The sequence below is a fragment of the Leptinotarsa decemlineata genome, unplaced genomic scaffold (genome assembly GCF_025532065.1).
Source record: "Leptinotarsa decemlineata unplaced genomic scaffold, Ldec_3_MD MMD2_tig00026354_RagTag_RagTag, whole genome shotgun sequence".
Classification (NCBI taxonomy): Eukaryota; Metazoa; Arthropoda; class Insecta; order Coleoptera; family Chrysomelidae; genus Leptinotarsa; species Leptinotarsa decemlineata.
This window is the reverse complement of record NW_027412702.1, coordinates 3,649,628-3,672,638: the sequence shown is the minus strand read 5'-3', so window position 1 is coordinate 3,672,638 and position 23,011 is coordinate 3,649,628. Positions and strand designations below refer to the sequence as shown.

General features: G+C 35.2%; 1 protein-coding gene across 1 annotated transcript; it reads right to left on the bottom strand.

Annotated features, from left to right (window-relative positions):
- Positions 1–1,536: 1,536 nt before the first annotated feature.
- LOC111503482 (lysosomal alpha-glucosidase) lies at positions 1,537–22,312 on the bottom strand. The gene is made up of 5 exons (XM_023157786.2): positions 21,245–22,312; positions 15,984–16,179; positions 14,569–14,841; positions 8,969–9,751; positions 1,537–1,943 (listed from the first exon to the last, which is right to left on the bottom strand). The coding sequence occupies exons 1-5, from the start codon at positions 22,225–22,227 to the stop codon at positions 1,668–1,670; spliced, it is 2,511 nt and encodes an 836-aa protein (XP_023013554.2). The 5' UTR covers positions 22,228–22,312; the 3' UTR covers positions 1,537–1,667.
- Between the last annotated feature and the right edge of the window lie 699 nt (positions 22,313–23,011).

The following is a 23,011-nucleotide window of genomic DNA, read 5'->3' as shown; positions in this document are numbered from 1 at the left end:
CATAATAAAGTAAAGTATTGTGGATATACATATACCATCGCGGACTTTTTTGTAGACCTTTTAAATGTGTACAATACTGTAGTACATTGTTTTGATATATCTCGTATGGGTTCAGCCAGTGTTTGCAATGTAAGCGCAAAAAATGTGTTTATTTACATCACATTGGAAACCTCTAAAACTTATTAAAAATACCCGCATCAAAATTCGTTGCGTAGTTTTGAGATCTAAGTATACATAGGGACAGACAGCGGGAAACGACTCTGTTTTATACTATGTAGTGATTTCACATATAGTCAGTGGGCATACTTGAAGAGTGGACGGATATAATACAACGCCCTTCGTGGTATTAGCCAGGGGAATAGTTGCTTTCTGATGAGTGTCAGTCCTACAGTGTAGGGAGTTGAGGCTGACCTGAACGAATTGTTCCTTTAGATGATTTTATTCATAGAAAAGTTTTATTTCCTTATACGAGGAATTGGTCAAATTTCAGATATGCTGTTGGTTACTTCGTTCACAGGCAGATGGGGCGATGACAAAACTGTTGCTTGTTGTCCGCTTCAGCCTAGTTCGAGAAATGATACTCTGAAGGAATTCGATTTTCAATTATCGGAAATCATAGACTTTCGTTTGATGATAGACACTACCTTACACTGATGAGTGACCAAACAGCCCGAAACCGTTCTGCAAGTGTGTTACATTAATTGAAATTCGATTCCAGCAGTTGTATCGCCAACATCATATGCAGGAAATACTTCAGTGAATATTCCTGCACTGACACCTGTCGGATATAATCCAACGCCCTTCGTGGTATTAGCCAGGAAAATAGTTGTTTTCTGATAGGTGTCAGTCCATTAACCTACACTGTAGAAAGTTGAAACTGGCCTGAACGAATTGTTTCTTTGGATGATTTGATGTAGTGATTTACTTTTTGAACTCTGGCCCTACATATTTTAGGCTGAAGTAATATAAATACTTCACTGGTTCACTTGCTTCTTTAGTTGTTATTTTATCCATCCTGCCTTTAAATGAACTAACTATCCTCTATATCTAATTCAAAAAATTATTTATAGGTATAGGTTTCTCCTCCCGATACCATCGTATGACTGGTTTCTCATAAGTAACAAACTCATGCATGTGGTTATGTCTGTTTAAAAAAAAATCTGTTTTTGTTAATCAGTTGTCGCCCCCATACGAACGACAACTCTCAGAAGTTGAGAAACTTGTGTGAGCTACGGACTAACGAGGTCTTACCTTTTAACGTGTGATTCCTAACACGATAACTTTCTGAAATTCACCATAAATTGATCACTGAAACGTGTAGGGGTAGGTGTTTAGGTGAGTTTGATACGCATATAAATCGCTAGTGTAATAAGAATTTTTTTTTTCATTATTCAGGATCTGGAAATAATAATTTTTCATTTTTTTCATTGATACCATGATGGTCTGGCGAAATGGTCGTTAGCAGTTTTTCTCTAAGGTGCAGGTAAAATAATTTTCGCCAGATTCATTCTATTCCAGAATTTCAACTAGACAATATAACAAAAATATATTTATTTCAAATATAAGTACTTAGCCTGGGAACCAATGGTTACAAAAAATGTATAGGTATAAACTTCAACACAGATTTACAATATCAAAAATGTATATTTAAATGAGAAACACGATAGCTAATTAGATTCTTCATAATATATTGTGATGCTAGTTCCATTACATAGTTTTACATTTTTCGTGTAATAATTTTGGTAATTTGTTTTATTATCGTAATGATACAATTTTATATATCCCAAAGTATAGATGCAGTCATGCATATCTATTTTGGATACGGTGATTGAAGACTCGTTTGCATTAAAATGCATGTAGGTATCTAAAAACAGCGTTCCAGTCGCCTGACACGGACTGTGCGTACAGTTCAGACCAATTATTGCGTTAATGTTATTATTCTCCTGAAAAAAAAGGAAGTTATATAATTTAAACTATTCATTGAAGCATTCATTACTTCAACATTCAACAGATATACAGTAGGTCCCACTTCTCGTTCAAACATATATAGGGTTTTTCAACAGAGACCTCCGAACTTTGACAATTGATAACGATCATTTTGTTGAAGCTACATATGTCACATTAGTTGTCATTTATTCAGTCTGTTTTGCCGAATCACCATGTACGGATATAGGATTCAATAACACATGCAAATAATAACATTGTTTTATCAAAATGGGTGTTCGGGCAACGTACCGCGCGCTCCGCCCATTTTACGGGCGGCATAATCGTCCTACCAAGAGGACTATTCGCAATGTGTTGGATAAATTTTAGTCCACTGGTTCAGTGAACGATCAACCAATATCCGTACGCCGACGAAACGCAAGATCTGCCGAAAACATCGCCGCTGTCTGTGAGAGTATGCAGGATAATCCGATGCAGTCGATTTCGCGTCGCTCACAAGAACTCTGCCTTTCGTAGACCACAACTTGGCGAGTTTTGCGTCGTGATTTGGGCTGCACCCGTACAAAATTCAACTGAACCAGAAACTGAAGGTAATCTACCATAGACAACGACGTATTTATTCATTTGGAAACTGACCCTAATTTTCATCAAAAAATCATCTTCAGCGATGAGCCCACTCCTTGGTGTATGGGTACGTGAACAATCAAAATAGTCGAATTTGGGACGATACCAATCCACATGAGATTCAAGAACATTCAATGTATCCCGAAAAAGCTACTATTTGGTGTGGATTTTGTGCTGGCGGCGTCATCGGTTCTTATTTTTTTGAGAACGATGTTAGCTAGTCAATCGCTGTTAACGGCAAGCACTATAGCTCGATGATTAACAACTTCTTTTGGCACGAATTGGATGCTCTGGACACCAACGACATGTGGCTTGAACAGGACGGCGTTATGTGCCACACAGGTCATGTCACATTGGATTCTTTGCACCAGCGATTTGAGAGCATGGTCATCTCATGTGGAGGTGATGTGAACTGGCCACCGAGATCGTGCGATTTGACACCGTTAGACTTTTTCTTGTGGGTTTTTTTCAGTCGCAGCCAACATAACCTATGCCATCGATCAAATTCAGCCTGAATTATGCGCCAGAGTCATGGAAAATTGACCGTTTCGGATGCGCTCCACCCAATAGGCCTCTCAAACGAATAAAAAAATTCGATATCTCACACACACTTTGTTTTATTTGAATTTGAAGATAGGGAGCGCCTAATGAAAGACCCTATATGAGGGAAAGGGACGAATATGACGAAATGCAATTTAATAAAAATTAATTAATTCAAGAAACTGGGATCTGAGTAAAGTTTCGGAAAAAACATCACTATTATTCTCACTGATGAATACAATCCACCATGTACATGTGTTTGCCAATGTAATTATACAAATTCTGTAACAGCTAAATATGAACATAGCATTTGAGCCTGATAAAGTAACAACTTTAAAATACGTCAGTGAATTTTTTTTTGGACGTTTAACCTGTTCAAGTAAATTATAGTTTGAAAAACTGAAAAAACACACTATAACAGCAACACAAAATGAAAAATAATTCGGAACTAATTTGAGATTGTGAGATTGTCGATAATAAGTCCTATGGCTTGATGTAACTAATGACTTTTAATAAGTTTGAAATCAGAATAAATCCATTTACAAAAAATTTATTTTGTTATAAAAAAGCGTGGGGTGCAATCCATTGTTATAAATACTTGGTTAGGGGCTATTTGCCAGACTGGATCCATAAGAAAAATATAATTTTAAGTATCCCATACTTTTTTTACAACAAAATTAATTTTTTTATAAATAGATTTATTCTGATTTTGAACTTATTAAAAGTAATTATAGTCTATTTCAAAAGAGTGTAGAGTAATAAATCATGAAGTGTCATAAAATTTGCCTGAATTTCGTTGTCGTCCATGGGCGTAGGCAAATCTTAGGATTATTAAACTTAATAATTAAAGTAAATTAAAAATTACAGACATAGATAATAATAAAAGGCCATTTTTGGGAAGTAATTTGGTCTAAAACTAAGTACCTACATGTATTTAGGTAAGTAAAATTTCTTAAAAAAAGATTAAGATTAATTTTAGTGGTTCTTGTAAACTTATTTAATATGCAATTTGGGTTCATATACTTGAGCATGATTTCTCAAAAAAGGGTTAACACTTAGTTCCGAGGTGCCATGTCATTATAATAATCCCTTTTTGACCCTGCCCACCAATCATGCAATACCTATTAAACCCAGGTAATTAAGAAAAAGGGTTTAAATATATTGTAATGGTGTCTTAAACATTCGAGTTATAATAGTAATTGTTACTACACCAATTAAACGTACAGTGATATTGTGATATAGAAATAGTGAAAAAGTTATAAAATGGGGACATTTACTCCAAAGAAAAGAAGTGTAAAAAAGTCTCCGCTATCTGTTTGCGAAAAAGTTATAATTTTAAATGTATATGATTGCATAAAACACGATCACCCTAGTTTGTCTGTGCAAGAAAGTGTTGAGCGATGTGCCCGAATGACTGGAATTGGACAGTCCACGATTTTTAAATTATTGCGAGAAAGAAAGATATCAGGCCAGGTAAGTCCATGCAAGAGAAAATCAGGAAGACCAATAAAAATCTTAGATGAAGACACCAAATGTGACATTCGAAGAAAAGTTCATTCGTTTTATTTTAAAAAGGAAATACCCACTCTTGAAAAAATATTTATCGAGATAAGCCAAGATAACGATATTCCTTTGATATCCAGAAAACTTTTATGGAAAACTTTAAAAAGTATGAATTTTGCCTGGGAAAAGCACAATCGAAAGGCACTATTACTGGAAAGTGATGAAATTGTTTGCTGGAGACGAAAATATTTGACAACTATAAAGCAGTACCGCAGAGAGCAAAAGAAATTTTTTTATCTTGATGAGACGTGGATAAACGAAGGTTATATAGTCAAAAAAATGTGGCAAGATAAAAATATAACAAGTTCTCGCCAAGCTTTCATAGAAGGCCTTTCGACGGGTATTAAAGTGCCTTCGGGAAAAGGGAAGAGGCTTATAATTGCTCACATTGGAAGCGAAGACGGATTTTTAAAAGAAGGTTTGTTAAGCTTTGAGTCGTGCCGGACGGGAGATTATCATGAGGACATGAATTCGGATGTCTTCGAAGACTACTTCGGGGAAATGTTAAAATTTCTTTCAGCTGATTCGGTCGTGGTTATGGATAATGCAAGCTACCATTCAAGGCGCTTAGAGAAGGTACCAACTTCAGCTTGGAGAAAGCAAGAAATTATTAACTGGCTGTCAAATAAAGGTATTCAGTTTGAGACGAATTCAGTAAAGAAGGAACTACTAGCCATAGTAAAACAACATAAATCTCGCTTCATGAAATATGCCGTAGAAGATATAGCAGAAAAGTATAAAGTAACTGTGCTGCGCCTACCGCCATATCATTGCGAATTAAATCCTATAGAACTTATATGGGCACAAGTTAAAGGATATGTTGCAAGGCACAATACCACATTTAAAATGAAAGATGTCAAGGTATTGTTTGATCAAGCCATTATGGAAATCACATCAGAAAACTGGCAAAAAGCAATCCAGCATGTTTTAAAAGAGGAAGATAAAATGTGGGAACTGGACAACTTGGTCGATCAGGTGGTTGACCCTATAATTATAACACCAGGAGATGATGACAGTTCTTCGGATGAAGACTATACTGATGTAGAATAATTTAATTGAATTGTAAATATACTGTAGCGGGATAAGCAATCTGGACAGAGACCAGTGTATCAGTGACAGTGACACTTTTGCTTAGGTTAGGGTTTAGAATTAAGGGTAGTCTGAATAATTATTTTCTCGGAAGGTTCTCGAAAATTGTACCTAGTAATCTCTAGAACATTCAATTAGGGTATAAATAGAGTGTTGTTAAACGTTAAGGGAAGTTCACAGTTTTAGTATTGTTCAAGTGTCAAATTGTAATAACGTATCCAGTAAAGTTCTTGTCGTTTTTGTGAATAAATTGATTTAAAGTCCCCACAAGTGTTTCAATACGTAAAGTTCGTTCGTGTGTGTTTGTGAGTATTTCCCGATTTCGGTTCGTATATATTTTATTGTTACATTTTATATTTTTTTAATAACACTGTTCTGCTGTATTAAATTTTTATTTCCTTTAATATAATTTTTATGAATGCATATTCTTTTGGCAATTATCCCACTAGCGCGCCTCTGGCTCAGTATTTATCCGTCGATAACAATGGACAAATCCCTTAAAACAGGGTGATACCTACCTGCTCTTTATGAAACGACATAATTTTGCAATGCGGACTAGGGAAGTGACAGAATTTATTGACGGATCACCCTGTAGCGCTTTTGAATACTTAATGAGATTTTATTACTCTACACTCTTTTGAAATAGACTATAGTTATATCAAGCCATAGGACTCATTATCGATGTTGAACACAATCTTAAATTAGTTTAAAATTTTTTTATTTTTTAGTTTTTGTTGGTATAGCCTGTTTTTTTTTAGTTTTTTCGAACAATTATTTATTTTCCACTTTATAGTTTGGCTTGCCCTTTCAAGCTCATCTGTTTTAATGTAAAATATATACGCATGCACAGATAGTGTGGTTGTCTCACTTGCTCTCACACAGAGATTGTGTGAGGGAATTATTTATTCCTGGCGATCCTGATCAGGATAATGAGATAAACTTATGAAATTATTGTATTGTCACGGATTCTTGATGAGTGTACAAAGTTTAAAATCCATTAGTCCGTTTGTCCGTAGTTATGGGCGAAACGTTAGAAATTACTGTCTCCATTTTATCACGACTCCTCAGCCCGGATAACCTAGGGTTAAAATGTCAATAGAGATCTTTCAGAAATTCGATTAAAAATAAATGATAATAGATCCACCAACTTGTGCTTTTGAGGTCACGGAAGTTATTCTATCATAGATGGATGCTTTTTCAATGAAACGACTTTCTATTGGCAAAACTTGGTTCAAAAAAATAGCGAGCAAGCTGTCGCCTCCGAAAATTTTGCTTACCGGCAGTGGCGCAAAAATTCCAATGCCAAAAACCGAAGTAATTTTGTTAATGCTCGCAACAGCTGCAAAATTAGAATGAATGAAAGCAAAGAACTTCACAGTCAGAGAATTAGGGATAAACTGCTTGCCAATCCCAATGGGTCTAGATCATTCTGGTCGGTAGCTGAAGCTGTTAATCAGAACTTTATAAGATCCACAATTTCACCACTAACACAAGTGGATGGTTCAACTGCAACAACAACCATAGAAAAAAGCAAATCTACTAGCTGAATAATTTTCGCCCCACTCCACAGTCGATTTTCTGGGAAAGGCGCCACCCACTATTCCCACACTAGAATCCACAATTCCAGAAATTACGTTTCCACAGCGTGTAGTCAGTCGAATTTTGAAACAGTTCAATATCAACAAGGCGTCTGGTCCTGATAAAGCGCCGGTAATCGTACGTAAAAAGTGCGCCAATGAACCGGCACCAGTATTTTGCAGACTTCTCAACCTGGAAAGGGGTTTTTCTTCTTGTTGGAAAATTGCTCTCATTCAGCCTATTCCCAAAAAGGGCAAGAAAAATCTTCCAAATAACTATAGACCAGTCGCTTTGCTATCGGTCTTATTAAAAATCATGAAGAAAGTCGTAAACCACCATATCCTCAAATATTTGGAAGGCTTCAACATCTTGAGCGATCATCAATATGGCTTTCGGAAACAAACATCAACAGGCAACCTTCTATCGTATGTCACCCATATTTGGAATAACGTAATCTAGAGATGAGGAGAATCATGAGCTGTTGCGCTTAATATTTCTAAGGCCTTTGACCTTGTGTGGCATGAGGGTTTGCTGGCCAAACTTCGATGCTATGGCTTGTCGGACCATTTTTGTGTATGGCTCTTCAGCTTCCTGAAACAAAGTTCCCGGCAAGTGGCCGTCTATGGATATCTCTCGAATACTTTCACCATCAACGCTGGTGTTCCCAAGGGATCCATATTGTCTCCAACACTTTTTTCATTGTATATCAACGACTTATTAGAAACAACTAAGAATCCAATATATTGCTTTGCTGACGACAGCACACTTGTCTCGTCATTATATTTATTTGGATTCCAGGACATCGGCTACGGAGACACATCTTCACCGGCAGCAGAAGGCTGCATATCTCAGTGAGGATCTAGAAGTGATTTCAAATTGGGGTGAAAGTAACCAGGTTCAATTCAATGCCACAAAAACCCAGGCATCGGTTTTCTCAAAGAAGATAAATGTCTCCGAAACGATTTCTGCTTCGATAAGTTTGTTGGGGGTCAAAATGGAGACCAATATGTCTTGACACAATCATGTCGCTGGAATTGCAAAGGCTGCTTCTCAAAGGCTTGGAATAATTTTTCGAACCAGAAAACTGTACACACCTCAACAACTATTGATGCTATATAAAGCTCAGAATAGACCTTCTTTCGTGTATTGTTCTCATGTATGGAGCTCCCCCCCAAACATACCCTGAAGTTGCTGGATTCCATCCAGAAAAAAGCCATCTTGTCTCTCATCTATAGATACTTTCACGGTAAGTGTTCAAGTGACTTGCCACATTTGATTCCACCAAGAGCGGTACATATCAGGAATACACCTCGAACTTCACTGTTTAAGAACTCTTTCATCTGGAGAACTTCCTGAGAACGTTTTTCCAAATGGATTTAATCTTCAGAGATTCAAATCCAATGAGAATCGCTATTTTCGCACAGGCACTGCTCTGAGAGCACCTTAAGGATTTTCCTGTAGTGATTGTGTTTCGTCCTTTAGATTGAAATGGAAAAATTAAATAATTGTATGTGAAAACAATTATTTATAAAAAAAGGTTTGTTATTCGTCATTAAATTAAATGCAACGATGAAATCACAGTGAGAAAAGCTTGACCTTTATCACTAATTATTGTACATTGTCAACTTACCACTAAGGGCACTACAGTTCCTTGGGCCACAAATGCCACGAAATCCGTTTCTCTCAAATTAATAGCAATCCAAGAATCAGTTTGATTCGTGGTATACATACTTCCCCCAAATAACTCATACCACACGCTTACTCGACTCGGGAGATAAATTCGCAGTCTCTGTAAATCTGAGGTCATCGGACGTGACACTAAAATATTTTCTCCAATCATATACTGATTCTTCATACTGAATGTAGTTGTGTTTTCGTAGTAGTCGTAGAACATGGGTCTAATAAGTGGTTCATTACGACTGAGGATGGTGTAATAATATGGCAAGAACATTTTTCGAATGCGGAGGGCCTCCTTAGTGGCCTTCTCTGCATATTTGTCTGCCAAACTAGCCGGTTCCCTCCAAGGCTGCAAGGAAGTTATTCTGAACATGGGCATCGTGGCAGCTACAAGGTACCAACGAATACATAGTGTTTCTTGGATGGTAGAATTGAACATACTAGTATCACCACAAACTGGTAGACTCACAAAATGGTTTCCAGATATACTATCGAACAAAATATTGTCGAGATATTTGTTCAAATTGTCCCAAGTTGTTTCAATATTTTGAATGAAATTAGGTTCGGTTTGCCCATAAGTTCTCGTAGCTGATAAAAACTGAATGTTAGTATTATTGTAATAGTTTTCAAAGGCTTTCAGTTGGGAAGGTCCATAGGAATTGTGTTTTTCTATATGCAAGACATCTCCACTGGTTGCATTCCATGGTATAGTATAGGACATGGCCTCTTGAAATATCTGAAATTGAAGAAGTAAAGTGTAATGTTTGAACATTATTTCAATTTTTCGTCAGACCCACAAAAGCATTCGAGAAAGTGGTAGTAACAATAATTTTGGAATTTACCAATTTTTCATTCTTATCACCATAAGGACAAATGATGAAAAAAACTAATGAAGATAGTTCGTATACCTTTCTGCGATCAATACCTACTTCGTAGTTCTGGTTGGATCGGGCGAACCCACATGTTTTATTTGGTGAAAGTATTTAGCTCCATTTCTGGTACCAGTAGATTAGGAATTTCTTGTATTGGCATAGATATGTGGATGAAGTTTTTGTATGTTTTACAGGAACTTAGAGACAATTAGATACTTTTCATAGGGATTAACAAAATTCATGGAAACAAATTCACTATTGAAGTAGAAGCCGATAATTCAATCAATTTCTTGGACTTAACAATTAGTAGATGAGCAAACATGATTTTTCAATTTATCACAAACCGTCCTATACGTAACAGCTTATAATAGCATGATTCACAAATTAGTCAGTGTTCCCCTTTCAATAGATAATTTCAATAAAGAACTTGATGTCATCAATCAAATTGCGGTTAATAATGGGTGTAAAGCCGAATTAATAAATAAAATACTTTCCAAGAAAGTCTACGCAAAAGCGATTCGAGACGTTTTTCCTATCGATAAGGTAGATAATCAAAATTATACAGAAATCAGGAGGATATAAGTTAAAGTGTGGAACGTGTCCTAAGGTATATATTGGTCGAACTGGCAGAACATTTAGGGATCGAATCCAGGAACATCATTCGAGCTATGTAAATAAGAAAACATATTCAAATCATCTTCTAGAAGAAAATCATATCTTTAATGAAGAGTTCGAAATTTTGCACATAGAAAATAAAGGTTTGAAACTGAATCATTTAGAAGCAATGGAAATTAATAAACTTAAAAATTCAAACATTCTAATGAATGACCAACTGGATTTGGATAGATCACCATTATTTAAATTGTTTTCTTAAAATCGAGAAAGAATTATTATTGATGTAGATGTGAGGTAATATGCTTCAGGTGATCATAATTGAAGAGGTACCTTAGGTACAGGTTTAGGTAATTTTTTGGAGGTAGTCTCAATTATGGTTACCTCTAGTATAGAAATATTAATGTAAGAAGCAACTTGAAGTATTCAAATCACTTAATTTGATGATGACAAAAAACTTCATAATTCGTGTTCTAATGACGCATTTTATGCTGTTGAACTCTCCTGGGAAGTAGATGAATTGAAATAATGAAGAAAGAAAAGAAAGAAGGACCGATCAATTTTACTTACTACAATTCCTTAAATTTCAAGAAGAAAGATCAATTATTTTCAATGATATTTTCAAGTCTGAAGACTGTATCGAGGAGAGATGCATACGTTTAAGAAAATAAATATTTCGAAATAAAATCTCGAAATATTCAACTTGTTCGATTGATGAGCTATTTATTATGTAGAAATTCATATTGAAACTGGTCGTAACAAATAATAAACTTAGTAGAAATTAGACAAAATCATTTTCTTCATCCTAAAGTCGAAATATTCATCTCTCCCAACTTACCTACACGGTAGGTTCTGGTAAATGCGTGCCGGAAAACAACTACTTTCCCGACTGATACCACGCTAGACATTGAATTATGTCTGACAGACATTTATGCAAGATACCTCACGGAGGTAAGTTTTGCAGATGGTTCTTGTTCATCAAGCAGCAGGACCATGCTGAAATCAATCGACTAGAACACCTACAGACCTGTTCCAGGTATTACCTCTCATCAGTGCAGGAGAGTGTTGAAAATTTGTGTTTTTTGAATTATGATATCATCCAGTTAACACATATCAATTACCATTCTTCATTTACTTTCAATTTCGGTAGGTTGATGGCCATTACTCTTTCATGATTTGGTTTCAAGTTGTATATTAGGATGTTGAATCGGAATAATTCACTATTATTTTTTATCAGATTCCATATTCGATTTCCTATTATAATTTCCCTTAGAAGATTCTGATTCTGTTTCTACTGATTATAATTTCCCTTGGCAGATTCTGATTCTGTTTCTACTGATTTTTTTCATTGCTGGTTATTTTGTCAAAATCTCTCAGTTTCACTTCAGTCGACAAGTTACCTAGACATTCGAGAGCATGAAAGCCTACTTTGTAATTCCATAATAAAGAGATTCAAATGAACATAACTTACGCAGCTGCAAAAATTGTAATTTGTAATAGAAAGTTTTTGGCTTTCTACTACTCCATCTTGATTCAAAAAAATGTGGGAATCTTCCAGAGAAAGCAAGGAAGCAATCAATTTTGAAGGAAGTAACTCTATACATAGATGTGTAGATCGTGCAAAGAAGTAACTTTCAGACACAAAATGGAAGAAAAAGCCCCCCTGAACTAGCTACTTTCATATAAATATTGACATACACGAAAGAAAAATTCTTTCGAAACAAATATGTACTTTTATATGAACACACTGAAAAACACTTTTCTCTACTCAGTTTGCATTCTAAATATTCGTTATGGAATTGAATCAGATATCATTCTCAGGGGATTCTTACATAGTATACTAAATGAAAGGTAAAAATTTCACTTACATGGAACACTGTCATGCTCACTGGTAGACATCGATGTTTCGCCTTAGGGCTCTTTAGTACCAATCTGGATAATATTATAACAAAAAACACACAATGCATTCATATGTTACGATTTTTATATCACGGAATAAGTTTGATCTACTTATGTCAACGATGACATCATAATTACATTCTTTCACATATCTGATTAAATCCCAGCCAAAAGAAATCTTATATTATAATCTTATATTACCTCAATAAAAAACACTATATTCCACCGACCCGCTTCATGATGAGACTGAGGTATAAAATATGAAAAGTAGTTCCTCCCTTCAGTGCTAGATTTAACTGTTTCACAGTTGAGATGAATATATCATATCCAGGTACAAGAGAACCATACTTGCCAAAAAATAAATCATAATGACACCAAAATTTTACAAAATTCGTACACACAAAGATTTAAATATTACTTTACGATTCAAAACTGCACAATTACTTACCAGATGAGCTAAAAACCATCAGCATCCTGCCTGTTTAGGAAATTATACTAAAAAACTTTGTATTACGAAACAGAAATAAACTGTTTACACGGTCTCCCAAAATTTAGTGTACACGAGATATCTCCATTATTTGTAAAGTTAGACAAATCAAACATTGTATACGATATTAATCATAATAACAATTGCAGTTTATGAGAAACCAGATCCAACTTTGTTTTTCAAATGCCACTCCCAGAAAGTTTCCACTTCGTTCGATTCTCCATGTCACTGTAAATACTGTCACATTATTTTTTTGCAGTATGTCCCGGAATTTTATCACTACGCGATATTTTCTTTATGAAAATAGTTGCAGAAATGAAACTGAGTCAGCTTGGAGAGACTGTGGAGTAAAATTATTCTCTACTTTAGTTTTTTTTAGGACAAAACACAAGCACTACAGAAAAATCATTTAGGCGCTCTTAGAGCGGTGCCTGTACGAAAGTAGCGATTCACATTAGATTTGGATCGCTGGAGATTAAATCCATTTGTAAAAACGTTTTCAGGTAGTTTATTCCATATAAACGCAGTTCTCCAGCTGAAAGAGTTTTTAAAGAGTGAAATTCGAGGTGTACTGAGTTGAACCTCAAAACGATGAGCAGACACAGTCCGTCGCTTATTTCTGATATGTACCGCTCTTGGTGGAATCAAATGTGCCAAGTCAGTTGAGCACTTCCCGTGAAAGTATCTATTGAAGAGAGATATATCTCCAACCTTTCTTCGATGTTCCAAGCTATCAAGGTTGAACGTGATGTTCACGTCTCCAATCAGGCGGATGGCTTTTTTCTGGATGGAATCCAGTAACCTCAGGGTTTGTTTGGGGGCAGAGCTCCATACATGAGAACAATATTCCAAACAAAGTCTGATCCGAGCTTCATGAAGCATCAAAAGTTGCTGAGGTGTGTACAGTTTTCTGGTTTGGAATTGTGTTCCAAGCTTTTAGGAAGCAGCCTTCGTAATTACAGCGACATGAGTATGCCAAGACATATTGGTGTACATTTTGACCCCCAACAAACTTATCAAAGCAAAAAGCGGAATTGTCTGACCTGAAATTATTATATCCGGTTCGGAGACAATTATCTTCTTGGAGAAAACTGATGCCTGGGTTTTTGTGGCATTGAATTGAACCTGGTTTCTTTTACCCCAATTCGAAATCACTTTAAGTGATTTCTTATAAGAATAAAAAAGTAAAACATGTAAAATTCATTCATGGAACACTCAGGCATCATGGTTACTTAGATGAACTGATTCGCTCTTAAGTTACTGAGTATTTAACACACGTTCATTGTCGTACTGACAGTTTTTGTCGTTTTTATAAACGAAAAATAACTTAGCAAACCTTATCGGGTTGTTGGAATTGCCATATGGCAGATAAAGAGAAATATTTCAAGTAATATCGATATTAATATGTTTGTCTTCAGGAAATTATTAAATGTTCCGCCATTTTGTAGAAGGTGAAGATATTGACTTCATATTCTAGGGTTGTGAAGTATTTGTCAGGAGCTTCACTTAAATGTTTGCTTTGTTGAGATATCTTATTTTTTAGGATCTGGAATCTTGGACTTGAATGTTTGGGGTCGATTGATACATTTGGAAATATCACGTAATCTTACACCACTAGACTCTTGATATTCACACTAAACAAGATAATTCAATCTAGGTATATAGTAGCTGGATTCAACTTACATTTGGAAAATATGGAAAGTCAGTTATATTCCACATTTCGAAAGAGTCATCCAACGGCCAGTTAGCACTCAACATAAATCCATCTATATTGACCGAAATATATTTATTTAGGAAACTATCGAGTGCATCCATGTATTCTTCTATGCGGTTGTGACTGTAATCCGGATAAACCACTTTTTTTTTCAAATATTTTCCTACATAGGATGACAAATTGTAGGTGTATACTAGATCCAGTTGGGTTAAAGTTTCGTGCAATGTTGAATCTACAGAAACCTGAAAAATATTTTACATTTATATGAGAGGTTTATCATATACATATTAATCAAATATTATATGCAGGGTATCCCAAATTTGCGAGTTGATAACATTTTAATATATTCAAAACTTAAAGCTCACTTCCAACACTATAAGTCGGTATTCATGTTTTTTCAACTGACCTTCAAGTTTGAGAAAAGGGGTACTGTATTTTATACACTCAGTATTTTATGGTATAAATTATGGAAGTTATAATTTAACAAACAAGACCTGCATATACCAGTAGGTATTTTATATATATGGAGACTTGAAAAAAATGTAATAGAAAATCAATAAAAATAGGCACCCACATAAGATATTCGGAAATGGAACTACTTGTCATGAAGCAATGAAGAAAACACTGATATATATGATTGGAATTTCTTAAAAATTATCGATTGTGAATTGCAAAATCAATGGCGTTCATAAAAAGCTATTGAGCACTAAATTTGCGATAACCTACTGAATCTAATTTGTTCAGAGGGTTTCCTACAGATTAGGGTCCATAACTTATAACTTGAACTTACCAGAACCGGATTTAGGGGAGGGCGGGGGGGGGGGTTACTGCCCCGGTGCCTTCACAGAATAGGGGCTCCCAGAATAAAGTTAAAAAATATCCAAATTTTAACAAGTTAGCAACTTTTAAGTTTTTCCTCCCCAAAATTTTTGTCTGGATTTTTACTGAGAATACTTGCACAAACATAATAGTAGGTATTGTTATCGATATATATCAGAAAACGATTGGAAATTTTCATTTTCTATAAATTTTTGATTTGATCGAGCATTTCAGTGACAATACTTTTTTTATTGTTAGTAATGTTAATGATTCACAATAACAATTATTCAGTGAAAAACATCTACAACATTAAACGAACCTACATACAAAATTTCAGCCTCCGAAAATATAGTGGTACCATGAAACTCTGATGAAAAGTTAATTTTCATATTTAAACGCTTCCCTTTTATCCCCAGGGAGCGCACCAGTTGCAATATTCGAAAATCCTTTCTTAGTGCGCATCTAAGACCTAAGAAGCACCTATATACCAAATTAGAGCTTCCTAGGACTCACCAGTACAAAGATGAATGGGTTTTAAGTATCGATACTGTAAACCGTTACATACCTGTGGCGGAACAGAAAGCAGAAATTTCTTTCCTTTTTTACTTGATTTCGTAAGGGTATCATTCAGAATGTTTATATTCGTTAAATTATCAGCCATAAGAGCCATCAGAAGATTGTCGTCAACACAATAACTGTCAGCTTCGTCTGCTAATGTGAACTGTTTTATTATTTCGGTGATGTCCAATTTATTCGTCTTCCTAAAATTTTGGTTGATGGTATTAAAAAAATGTCGCAATTCAATTCAGTATGAAAGAAGTTTGTTCAATTTCACTAGCGAAATTAATGAAAAAAAAGTAGTAGAAAATATGAATTTCAAAACAACATTTGTAAAAAAAGAAATTAGAAGAGATTAATTTTTGGAAAAAACCGTTTTGACTTCAAATTCGTCATGGAACGAAAAAAGGTTCTGAATAAAGGTAGAAAAAATAGGTTATGTGCTGTGGTTCGAATCAGGAATGGGACAGACATGTTGCTTCTGCAATGTTGAATCACTGAAATTTGAGACGTATGTGACGTATGTTCCTGCCGCCAATTTCAAGAAAATTGTGTAGAGGGTTGTTCAAATTACCTCAACTGAAATTCAAGTTCCAAAGGATATTGGTCTTGTGCTGTACAAAGAGAAGAGACTGCCTAGATGGGAAATTTTTTTAAAATGGCAAACTTTCATGTGACAACTTGTTATTAATTTATATATCATTCGTTTTCATTTTATTGAAAGGGGCATCTGAAAAATATCCCAAGTTATCGGAAAGGGCAATAGTGAAAAATATCTCCCCCAGGGTATAATACTTACTAAATACTCATAATGGCAAAAGTTGGAGGGCTACACACACTGGACACAGGCCTGTCCATTTATTTTTTGAACAAAATAAAGCAACGGAGACCTTGGGTGCAGGTAATGTAGCAAAAGAGCAGGGCAGTTTGTCGTGTTTTATGTGAGGCACTACATCACAGAGGGCCAATAATTCATGGACAACCCAAATGATGAGGAGGAACACTCAACGAGCTCATAATGCTTCATTGGTTTTCGTAAATTTTGAAGAAGTGTTAAGTAAGACGGCTCCAAGAAGCACAATAAAACTACACGAAGAAATGGACAAGAATTTATAAACAATGCAATCATGCATTTGACAGTCTATAATAATTTATGATTTCATTTCAAATACAAATGTCAGAAGGCAAAGATGGCAAATGCCTCTTCCGAGGAAATATTTGGTGGACATTCTATGGACCTCTATTTTTGATATTGGAAATTTACGATGGTTGTTCAATTTTTGTTCAATGAATGATTGGAGTCTACACAACCATGTAATACCAATCGAAAATTTTCATAAGATATGCTTTTAGGATATGCAGGAAATATTGATGATATCTTAAAGATCATTGAATGATAGTTTTTATGCGAGTAGAGAAAATTATATGTGGACAATGAAAGCTACAGATAAGTCATTATTCAGATTATCACAGTTTTAAAAAAATGATTCAATTATATACACTACGTACATAATAAGTTCATTGTTAGCCAAAATTTCGGAAGTTGTTTTGCTGAGCTGAATCCAAAAATGTTTCACTAGTTGCATCAACAGCACAAAAAGTGAAAATTTAATTAGAAAGTTATACATGACTTACTATAATTTTTACAAAATGAAACACGTAGAATGAACCTAATAAAAATTCATGAATGAAATTACACAGCTACTAGATATACTACCAAAAAACAAACAAAAGAAAGTTCACATCACAAAATGAGTGAGCATACTTGGAGACTGGCTGTAAATCAAATTATCTACAAGGCCAGTCTCAAATTACCTACACTTTAGGTTAATGGACTAACACCTATCAGAAAACGACTACTCCCCTGACTAATACAAAGAAGGGCGTTGGATTATATCCGATAGGTGTCAGTGCAGGATTCTTCACTGAAGTTATTCCTGCATATGCATTTGGCGATACAACTCAGTCCAATCTAAGCTTTATAAAGTATCAAAAGTTGTTTGTACAGTTTTCTGGTTCGGAACAGTGTTCCAAGCTTTTGAGAAGCAGCCTTTGCAATATCAGCTACATGATTCTGCCAAGACATATTGGTGTCCATTTTAACCCACAACAAACTTATAAGCAGTTTATCCCTAATTCTCTGAATGTGAATTTCTTGGCTTTCATTGATTCTAAGTTTGCAGCTGTTGCTAGCATTAACAAACCTAGTTCGATTTTCGTTAATGAGATTTTTGCGCCACTGCCGGTAGTCGAGATTTTTGGAGGCGACAGCTTATTCGCGATCTTTTGTTGAACCAAGGTTTGCCGTTAGAAGCTCGTTTCATTGAAGAAGGAATATATGCATCCATGGATGACAGAATAACTTTCGTGACTTTAGAAAAACAAATTGATGGATCTTCAGAGCTGAAACAGACATCTAGCCAGGGGAAATTCGGAAATGGTCTTGAAAATAATTTCATTCAGCTGATCTGTAATGGAATTGCGCGGCTTATATTGTTCCCCAACATTTATCGGTGATTCACTCGACACTGAAATAAGTTTGTGATCAGAAAATCCCAATGGAGATCTAACGGTGTAATGGTGTGTAAATTTCTGGATTGATTATTAGGTACTTATAGATCCAGAAGACTAGCATATTCTCTCTGACAGTCAGGAATCCTGGTTGGCTCATTTATAATCTGAGTAAGTCCGCTGCTTACTGCAAAAGCCTCAGCTTCGCGACCTTGTTCGCCGTTGATATTTGAGAATCTGAGCCATTCACAATTTAACATCAAGAATATATGAGGCTATCGATGAAAAAAAACCGGCCCTAGGCATTTTTCTTGATTTGTCGAAAGCATTCGATACTGTCTGTCATAAAAAGCTTCTCAGAAAATTGGAAAATTACGGGATGAGAAGAAATATATACAAATTACTGGAAGACTATTCATCAAACCGAGAACAGAGTGTCGGCATAGGTGGTATTATGAGTAGTTCGATGACTGTTACATACGGTGTACCCCAAGGAACGGTACTAGGTCCTCTCCTATTCATTATATACATGAACAGTATTTTTAGTGTGAACGCAGAGGGTAGTATCATAAGTTTCGCTGATGATACCGCCATCTTGTACCAGTCGGACTCGTGGACTAATTTAAAAATGATGGTCGAAACCGATTTTGCCAAACATGATGAATGGTTTAGATATAACAAGCTCACTCTCAACTTAGAAAAAAACAAATACCTACCATTCACTTCTCAATCATCATACTTACCTCATATGGAGCCATTAAAATTCGAAAAAAATTGCGAAATTCCAGAAGATATCTCGATAAAATACCTGGGCGTTATTATTGACAGGTATATGAGATGGGATCTCCAAATTCAAAACTTAGTAAGAAAACTAAGAGAGTTTTTGTATAGATTCAAGTATTTGAAAGATTTTTTAGACATAAAACACCTAAAAATAGTATATTACGCTCTGATTCATTCAATATTGTCTTGTGGAATCATAGGATGGGGAGGTGTGAGTGATTATCACCTCAAGAATTCAAATGTTATCCAAAAGTGGATACTGAAAATAATTTATAGGAAAAAAGCCACATACTCGAGTGACAACAATTTCAAAGAGTCTCAAGTACTGGATGTTAGGTAGATTTTCTGTTTCAGTATTTTGATTAATGTACGAAAACAAAAAATTTGAACTGAATCTGTCGAGCACAAATATGGTATGAGGAGGAGACAAAATAAACTACCCAGATCAAAAAAAAACAATAGGCCAACGATGTGCAAACTATCTTGGACCTCGACTTCACAACATGGTACCTGATACAATTAAAAAAATATATTCTCCTACTTCATATAAAAATAAAATAAAACTTTGGATTATGGTCAGTGAAAGGAAACTCTTCCATGATGCGATGAATCAAAACTTACAAAAATATTGAACTTGAAAAACAAAAAATTACAAGGCACTATCCCTATTGTGAATATGAAAATACACCTGACAACATACCCAACTATGACAACTCCCCAAACTATAACAACATTCCCAACTATGATAATACACCCTACTATGTCAACACCAAATATGGCTCATATCTGAATAATATATACAAGTAACGTGACGTACACATCAATAAAATTATAGGATCTGTACTATTAAAGTAATTTTTTGTCTTGAAACTACAATAATATTATATTTAGGTTAATCTATCACATACAAGCAATGGTCTCAACACTGACGCTTCGTGATTTTGTATTCTCGTTTATTCGTTTTATTTGATGATTTTTATATTTGTATTGGATATCTGAATAAACTCATATTATTATTATTATTCGATATTGTGGACATTGAAGTCAGCGAATATGGAAATTTCGGCACTGGGATGATTGATTTGCAGAAAGTCAATGGTGTTTGCAAGTGAAGAGAATAGTGCGCTTTATTGTGTATCGCTTGGTGGTCGATAAACACAGCATATGAATTTAGTGATCTTCTGTGATATTATTTTAAAGTCCATAACATCAATGTTTTGGGATTCCAGCATTCCCTCTCATTGACAGGAGAGACCGCTTCGGTTAAAAAGACACATTTGAAACGGGAGCGGAAATCATAACTGGGATATAGAAAATTGACGGGTTTGTTGCAGCACTGACTTTGGTTTCTATGAGTGAAAAATATTAGGACTATTTGTTTGCAGATGTTGGTGGACTGAGTTTATATTCGAATTGAGTCCTCTAATGTTGCAGAAATCGATTTTGAAGTCGCTAGTGGGCCTCTTAGTAACTGCAGTTACCATGCTATTTCCCTGTGGACTAATATTAGAAGGAGCCTGCTGACTGTCAGAAATGGTGGTTTTCGAATGAATTCTGTAGGATGATGCTCTCGAATCAGCCCCCACCCGGAGATCCGATTATGGAGCTATTTTATGGTCATTTTTCAATTTTTAGTCGCAGCCATCCCACTCGCAATCTATTTATTAGTACACTAAATTTCACATAAAACATGTTTCATCTATTAACCAGACGGGTGAAGATCGTTTCTTATTCAAATTGTAAACTAATAAAAGTATATTAATTTCGAAAAGTATATAGTGCAGAGAAGTCATAATAAACCACTGGTGCTAATTATCGCTCCGAGAATTAGAAAAATGTTGAGGAATATAGAAACAAAAAATATTAATTCAATATGCTTGGATATCCAGGTGTCTGAGTAATGTAAACGAATAATATAGATAATATTGATTTACAACATATTGATCAACATGGATAACGAACATCATTCCTCACCTGCATATGTGTACTCCCATCATCCAAAAAGGAGGCAATTTACTGACACTCAATTGCTGATCATGCAGCAGCTTAGGAGTCGGCCCCAGAGATAGTTTCAACTCGATATTTCCTCCCGTTAAACTCCTCATAACGATCAAATACGAGGGCAGAATTGTTATCTCCAACGGTCCATCATGTTTGATCGAAACTCCATGAAATTTTCCCTTAGTATACGCCCAAAATGTCGGCAAAGAGTGGTGGTTATTTTTGTTGTGGTACAAAACCATACTGAAGTTGGAATTGCGTTTCAAAGATATTAGAGTTTGATTCAAGCCAAACAATGACTGGTTTGTCAAATATAAAGTCCATTCCCAGTAGTCATCAGAAGCTATGAGTGGCCCCTTCGTAGTGGAAAGAAGGAGCTCTCCAGTGGTATTTCTATAAATTTCAACCATGAGTTTTTCTTTCACTTTGGTAACCCTGTAGTTTTTATTCGGTAAAGTGTCACTTACTACAGATGAATTTACTCCATGGAGGGTTACTGAGACTTGGTCAGAGTTCAGTTCATTGACTGTAATTTTCAACTTATCAATAGCCTTCGTTCCAAAAGGAGTTTTTCGGCGAGATACGACATGATTTGTTCCATCGTGGTCGTATGAATACCTCGAAGGCAAATAGTGGTAACAAAAGTTTACTTTGCTGTCAAAACAGCATCCTACACTAACACAATCTTCGGAGGTTATATCCACTTTGCCACAAGACACTCTGAAACTTTCGTTCACCAAACAAGTGAACGAATCTATGGAAATGTACGTACCCAGATCCACGACAAAGTAATAGACTAAAATTGGAATGATAATAGCAAATGCAGAGATGAACGTCCATCCGAAAATCCTAGATCCGTATATTTTACATTTCAACCTCCAATTAAATTCAAACTTTTTCTCATTGTCACTTTGGTTACCGAGTTGATCTTCCAACCAAGTATTGTTTCCACTCATTTCTTAAAATATGTCATTGTCTGAATATCTAAACACGAATATGTGATTTGTACGAAGCATCTATGATTATGATACGATTTCGAAAGAAGGAATAATCATTGTAATCATATCTACGGATAAGATAATGCCAAGATAATGTTTCCAATAAATGTTAGCTGTACTTATCAATGACCGAATTTATCAATATAAAACTCATTTGAAGATTGTGTTGCCATTTCAAATAAATCAAACCGACTTCCACAAAAATGAAGTTTATAATGTGGTCTCGATAACCAGTTACCATTACCTTACGAACGACACCCCTCAGAAGTATAAACTTATGCAAGTTGGGGATTAACGAGGTCTTACTTTTTACCGTTCTATTAATACCGCGGAAAAAAGTGATTTTTCAAATATACTTCCAAAATTTATCAGATTTAACGAAATTGCTTTTCTGCATCACTGTATGCAATTTGGCTAATAATCAACTTGTTATCATTATGGGAGAAGATCTTAACCAATTTTTATGTTAAAATAGAAGGTATCTTGTGGTCCAAAGGAGATAATTGAGGAAGTCATTTCTAATAAAGAAGTTCATATGACATGGGGCCCGAATCCTCGCCATTTTCAAATAATTTTTAATTTTTTAATTTTTATAGAAAACCTTATTTTTGTTAAAAAAATATTGTAAAGTCCTAGGAAGGTTGATTGTTTATTTTCAATTGAATTTTGTGAAAAATTTTCGAAAAGTCTGAGACGGACATGCCTGACAGTTTCATCTTCCTGTTCACACATCCTGCATAGA

Excerpts from the sequence above, each read along its gene's own strand:
- LOC111503482 (XM_023157786.2), bottom strand. The coding sequence starts at position 22,227 with ATGAGTGGAAACAATACTTGGTTGGAAGATCAACTCGGTAACCAAAGT. Across the intron at positions 16,180-21,244 it reads ATGGGAGTACACATATGCAG|GAAGACGAATAAATTGGACA; the intron begins GTGAGGAATGAT and ends CCAAAATTTTAG. Across the intron at positions 9,752-14,568 it reads ACTTTCCATATTTTCCAAAT|ATATTTCAAGAGGCCATGTC; the intron begins GTAAGTTGAATC and ends CTTCAATTTCAG.